This window comes from Clarias gariepinus, chromosome 14 (assembly GCF_024256425.1).
Source record: "Clarias gariepinus isolate MV-2021 ecotype Netherlands chromosome 14, CGAR_prim_01v2, whole genome shotgun sequence".
In the NCBI taxonomy this organism is placed as follows: domain Eukaryota; kingdom Metazoa; phylum Chordata; class Actinopteri; order Siluriformes; family Clariidae; genus Clarias; species Clarias gariepinus.
Genome location: NC_071113.1, coordinates 18,172,801 through 18,179,452, shown reverse-complemented (window position 1 = coordinate 18,179,452; position 6,652 = coordinate 18,172,801). Strand labels below are relative to the sequence as shown.

The 6,652-nt window shown below is 34.6% G+C and overlaps 1 protein-coding gene across 3 annotated transcripts; it reads left to right on the top strand.

Annotated features, from left to right (window-relative positions):
• The first annotated feature begins 3,571 nt into the window (after positions 1 to 3,571).
• armc7 (armadillo repeat containing 7) lies at positions 3,572 to 5,476 on the top strand. Of its 3 annotated transcripts, none has more exons than XM_053511091.1 (4): positions 3,572 to 3,691; positions 4,413 to 4,493; positions 4,595 to 4,738; positions 4,882 to 5,476. In XM_053511091.1, the coding sequence occupies exons 2-4, from the start codon at positions 4,415 to 4,417 to the stop codon at positions 5,226 to 5,228; spliced, it is 570 nt and encodes a 189-aa protein (XP_053367066.1). In that variant the 5' UTR covers positions 3,572 to 3,691; positions 4,413 to 4,414; the 3' UTR covers positions 5,229 to 5,476. The 3 variants fall into 3 exon arrangements, with proteins under 3 accessions (XP_053367066.1, XP_053367065.1, XP_053367067.1); XM_053511090.1 differs by lacking the exon at positions 3,572 to 3,691 and adding an exon at positions 3,893 to 4,001; XM_053511092.1 differs by lacking the exon at positions 3,572 to 3,691 and adding an exon at positions 4,210 to 4,309.
• The last annotated feature ends 1,176 nt before the right edge of the window (positions 5,477 to 6,652 follow it).

Genomic DNA, 6,652 nt, shown 5'->3' with positions numbered 1-6,652 from the left:
TATTTAAGGGTATATATGAGGGTTTGACCAACAGATGTCACCAGTGTCCTGTTTTAAGCACTACAATTATTCAATGCATTTATTCAATCATTTTAGTAAGCACTTTACTCTGGATCAGAATCATAGTGAAGCAAATGAACCTTTTATTTTTAAAACAAACTTTGCACTATATAATGACAAAGACAATAGAATGACAAATCCATAAATTTTTACTGTCTCTGTTTTAAGCCATGAATTCAGCTTTAATATTTATTCAGTACTAGAACTGATGTTTTTTTAGACCCTGTAATATACATACACCTGAGATTTTATAGTTGAGTCTTATGCATCTGTCCAATTTATTAACATGTCTCTTCTTAAGTCAGCATCAAATAATCTAAGAAAATAATTTTTTTTTTTTTTTTTTTGCAAGATCAAATCTGATTGTGCTACATTACCCAGTGGCTAATCAGTGTTATCTTGTACTGACAAAGTCTTCTCTGATTATTAAAAAAAAAACAGAGAAAGAGTTAAGACCTCACAATACCCGAGACCATATCAGCACATGATAAATAAAGCCTGCCCATTGTGCCAGGTTCAAAGCTTGCATTTTAAATATGTTTCATAAAAGATCTAAAAAAATCTACCAGTAAATATAAGGGATCTACTATGATGTTGTGCACTATGAAGATGGCAGTCAGTAGATAAAGAATAAACCTAAAGCTCTAAAATTGCACACAATTTATTCAGTAGGATATTTAAATGTATTCTTCTGTTAGCTTTAATAACGTCATTATTTACTATAAAAGAGGGAAAAAACTCTTTATGGTAGTAGTTACATCATTACATCATGATCATACATCATTTTGCTTTGTTTTATAAAAGTGTGTAAAAAGACCCAGCACTCTATGCTTTTTACTTAATCACTAAATTATTATATCTTTACTTAAGTTTCTTTTCTTTCTGACACTTCTGTCCAGACAAATCCAAAGCAAATTCATTACCACACATTTATGCACATCCAACCTGCAACTCTTTTCAGCTTTTAGACTACAAATCTACTAGAGTAATGACTTTGAAATAAACTTTCCAAATATTCCTTCATTATTGGTAAATCAAAGTAACCAAATTGTGAAACAGTATATTAATAGCAAAAAACATAATATAAACAAAATAATATTAGTGAATCTGATATAAACTTAAAAATTTCTTTCCACTTGACTTTTTTGCCTTTTGCTATATTTGTTTCCATTTCTGAAGAATGGTTTTAAATGTTTATAAGCTTTATAAACATTTTGTTTATCATTTCTATAAACACTTACAAACATCTTTTTATAGCCTTCCCAGGACTGTAAAAATGTCTCAGCATTTCATGCTTTAGGTTTTATGGAGCTGCTTTTCTGTTCATAATAACATGCCTGAGAATTTGAGCCTATTTAAATATTTCATACCTAAAATAAGACTGATAATTAACTGAAATAAGAAAATAAGAGTCAAACTTTTAATTGTAATAATATTTTTGTGCAAGGTTTTTCATTTAAAAAGATATAAATATATAAATAGATTGTTAGCTTTTGTACCTTTGAAACACCTTCTTAAGTGAACACACGGATTAGATTTATTAAATTATTGTTAATCTCTTTATTCCTTTTTCCATAAGTACCAATCCATCACAGGGTACACTCATTCACAAACTTCGGGCAAATTTGGGAATGCCAATTAGCCTACTATACAGGTCTTTGGACTGTTGGAATCACTTTAAATCATTTAAGTCACTTTTCAACATCTTTTTATTAAAACACAGTATGCACCATGACATTAACGCAACAATCCTTTGTGTATTCATCAATGCATGTTTGCAGAATAGGTCAATATAAATAAAACATTATGAACACAATATATTGCAATGTTTTGTTTTTTAGAAGGTACCACATTTTAGCCATAGTTGCGTAAAGGACAGCAATCACTGGCTCAATAAAAAAAAAGAGCTGGAATTCCTAACAGTAACTGCTATGGGTAGTTAAAATTATCTTACAAATAAATTGATGTATTTTTTTATAAACTAAAGTCTGTTTGTAGTAAAGCTATTCCACTTTGATTGTTCCAATGATGTTCTGATGTTCTTAGTTTGTCTTTATGTGCTCTGTTACATGTATTGAGCTAAACTTATCAAGGTTACATTACTGATTTACCCTAGTGCGTTGCAGGTGTGGCATAGCTGCAAAACAATAAAACAATATGTGACAGCAGGAAAATTTTTAACATGCCTGAAAGACAATTTCAGTTTTATAAGGCAAATGTTAATGAAATGTCAAGATTTTCAGAAAAAAATAGTTTTATAATGCATTTGATTTACTTTCATATGAAGACAAATGGGTGGCACAGTAGCTTAATACTATGGGTTGCATGCTCTCTCTGTGGTTAGTGGGTTTTCCTCCAGGTACTCTGGAGGAAACCCACAGAGCGCTTAAGGGTGATCTGCATTCCCAAATTGCTCATAGTTTATGAGTTAGTGAGTTAGTGAGGAGTGTGTGTGGGTGTGGGTATGCGTGTCTTCAGTGCCAAGTTGGCACCTCGTCCAGGGTGTATCCCAACTTGTGCTCAAAGTTTCTCCGAGATAGGCTTCAGGCCCCACACCGCCTTACACAGGTTAAGTGATATAAAGAGCAGATGGATGGATAAAAGCAGATCTTTTTTTACACAGTAATAATAGTGTCACATGGCAGGTACATGTTAATGATGAGGGGACTCACTGTGACAGGGAGAAAAAAAAACATTTTACAATATGAGCTTATAGCAATTTATTTGTTTGTTTATTTTTAGCAAATTGCCATTCACTGGTCAAAACACACACTGGTTTAAGTACAAATACTGACAGATTATAGCTCTTGTGACAATCAGTCTTTTTTAATCGAAAATTTTAATCCACTCATGGCATACAGCCTCTTCTTGCTTAATTAGCAAGAGTGTTTATTATTCAACAAAACCAGTACAAAAAATACATTCTTTTCCACAAAAAAAGCTGCAAGGGGAATTCTCTTAATAACTTTCTTGTTCCTTGTGTAGCTCCAATTTTGCACAGAAAACAATCAGCATTTCGGTGTCGGTGGTCACTATGATGTTTTTGATTCAGCTCATGTGAACAGATATTTTTCTTTGCATGAAAGAGTTCTTGTTTCATTTGTCTCCTGTAGTTTTCTTCTCCGTCAGTTCTTCTATTTGTTTCTGCCTCCTTTCTAAAATTTCTATGCGCTTGGCATCATTTCGAGCTCGTTCCTGTGCTCGAAGCTCTTCCACATCTTTAAAGAACATGTGCCTTCAGAGACAAAGTCAGGTTTAAAAGTGTTCAGGTTCAAAAGTCAAGTGTAGCCAAACCATGTTATATATTTTAAATGAAAATGTGGATATAAGACAAAAGTTTAACATAAGTTTCATCATTGCAGCATTGCAGGGTGCTGTGGAGCTTGTGAACGCTGCATTATTCTTACCTGTTAACGAATGCTGTTGCGAGTCCTGCGAGTAGTGTCCCGAAGAGAAGCGGTTTTGTGAGGCGCTTTTTAAAAGACAGATTGTTCTGCGTCATCTTGCAGTTTTAAATCCAGTAGTTATTGGAAAAAGCGCATCCGACTTTGCATAAACAACTCATACACCCTCTCTCTGACCTCAAGACGCGTACCAAAACACGTACGCGTTACTTCCGGAGACCATTTATGTAATGCCTTTTTTATTTCTGTTATTGATTTTAATATATTTTAGATACATTTTGGAGTATTTTGTAAGTGCACAAAATCGTACACGTGTATTTAAACATTGGCTGTTACCCAAGTTGTAAGAAAATTGCGCTAATATCTCGGAACTATTGTTGAACATTTATAATCGTGGGGATATTATTTTTGGACGGACCGGATGTACTATAAAATGTGCGCAGCGAAAAAAAATGTTCGGTTAGCAATTTGTTTGTACGACTTAGTGCGCACGCGCAGTATGATATACTTTTGCGTTAGGAGAGAATCAGGAATTCGGTATAAACAAATTTTGATGTTAAATTTGTTGACAACACTGTTTCACTCGACTTTCCTACAATTTTAGTCGTTTTTAGAGTTAGATTAAATATTTTTTGGGCACAGTTAAAAAATATATATATAATTTAGATAAGAGTACCTTATCTTGCGCAGACACACACACACACACACACTGTAGCACAAAATCCTCATGGGGAACTAAAAACCAAGACTGAACCTTTGTGCACCTTTTGTTTAATATGTAGATTGCCATACATTCTGATTCCAAAGCATACATGTAATCTAAAATCTAGCTGGAAAACATTTAAGTAATCTTTATTATTGCTTTTCATAATCATTTTTTTCTAATTCAAATTTATCAAATTCCTTTTTATAATTAAAAACCTTCTAAATTGAATTGATGTTCTACAGGAATGGATCGATACTGTGCATCAGAGAGGCTGGAATACTTGCAAGGGCTTGTGACGGAATTTCAGGACACTGACAGTGAAGGTATTAAGCTCATAAAAGGCATTTACACAAACACATGTCTGTTTTGTTGGTGTAAATATTTTTACGTTTACAACTCAAGCTCTTTCATTCATCTTGCCCAGAGGCTAAAGAGCAAATTCTGGCCAACCTCGCCAACTTTGCCTACGATCCACACAACATGGAAGCTCTGCGGATGCTTCAGGTCACAGAGCTCTTCTTGGACATGCTGACAGAAGAAAACGAGAACTTTATAGAGTTTGGAATTGGTGACTGACATTTTGTTTTGAAATGGACAAATTCTGTAAAATAGATACAAGCACTTATTGAACATTTTTATTATTTTAGATGAATCAGTCCGTACAGTCATTTAAATTTTAATTATTTTTAATTTTTCTGTTTGTCTCTTTAGGTGGCCTGTGTAACCTCAGCATGGACCGAGAGTGTCGTGATCAGATTTTGCAAAGTGGTGGAATTCCTCTAGTCACAGGATGCTTGTCGAGTCACAGAGATGAGACAGTTTTGTCTGCCATCACAACATTAATGAACCTTACCACAGCATCATCACGCTTCCAAACCACAGACAGCACAGTAGTGCAGTGCATGCTGCGGTTCTCACTCACACAGAACCCTCGCCTCAGCAATCTGGCCACGGTTTTCTTGCAGGACTACTGCACTCAGGAGCAGGTAGAAACTGCAAAAGAAGTTTTACAAGGACATAGCCAGTCAGCCATTGGAATTCCTCTCCCCAAGGACTAGGACCTTATGATTTCTGTGCTGAGCTCATTGAAGATGGACAGCATAAAAGCATAAATGGACCTTGTGTAGTCTCTTATTTAAAATTACTGTGACTGCTGGGTTTCTCCATACGTTTCAGGTGCTGCTTCAGCGTTCCTCGGATTCAGTCTTGCAGAGCTACAGTTCCCAGTTTTATTAAAGTACTTAGCTCCTAGAGTCATTTTTACCTCATTTGACAGTAACTTATCGAACAGATGATTAAAAGAACATTCTTGACTTTTTCACACAAAAAAAGCGACTCGTTAAGTCTCTTTATTTGTATTTTGTGTCCTCTGGGCATGCACTAAATCAGCTCTCTTGACCAAGTTAGAAGTAGTTAAAAACAAACAGGACATTCCCCCTAATGTTTCTGTAATAGCAAACTAATTACATTTTGTTTAGACGATTCAACAAGACTGTTATCTTGACCTCAGTTTGTTGCATGGAGTTTCACTTGTTCTCTCTGGGTCTGTGCAGGTGTCTTCCCAACTGCCAGTAGGTAGACTTTGGTCCTAATCAGTGTGTATTCTTGCCTTATGCAGTGTTTGTATGATAGGTCCAGCTTTACCATGACGCTTAGCAGGATAAAGCAGTTACTGAAAATGAATGAATGAATTTAGAATGTTTTTAGTTGTAGCTAATTAAGTTTAAGCCCTAAGAAGGTAATTACAGTAAAATCATTAAATGCTCATTAAATATACATTATATACAGCAAGTCACGTGGTACTTTCTATCAATAGTTCATTCTCTATGATCAATAACAATATCCCTCTGTCAGATCTGCCATGTTTTAAATTGCCTAGCTGAAGCCAAGTTAGTGTATTTTATCTATTTTATTGGTTGCCTGTCTAAGAACTAAATCTTGTCAAGTCCCCCGTGCTACCTTTAGCTAATGCACTTGGGTAACAGGAAACAAAGTGGGACGAAGACTTTATACTGTTATGGACCCCTTTGCAGACATGACTTGAAGAATATTTAAAAATATTAAACTTCAGTAATGTATAAGTCTACAGTAATGTACGTATAAGCCTATTATACTGTACTGTTTAAGCTTAATTTATATTAGCCCAGACTAGTAATGTTAAATTAGGAGCACCTTATAAACCAATTTAACAGCAGCAGCACTGCATCTATTACACTTTTATTTTATTAAGGGTAAAATAGCGTTCCTTTGTGGTTTCTGATTAAAAGCATTATAAAATATAATTCACATGATCAATGTTTAGTGTATATTTTTCATTTAAACACAATACAGTATAACTGATATTTCAGAAAGCAGTCTACTATACCAGCATGCATTCTGGTATTCATTAATATCCAAACTTTGTGAAAGTTCTGACTGACAGAGCACACAGGTGAGACTCCTGTTGCATTAGCAAACATTATGTTGTGGTCAATATGCAGCG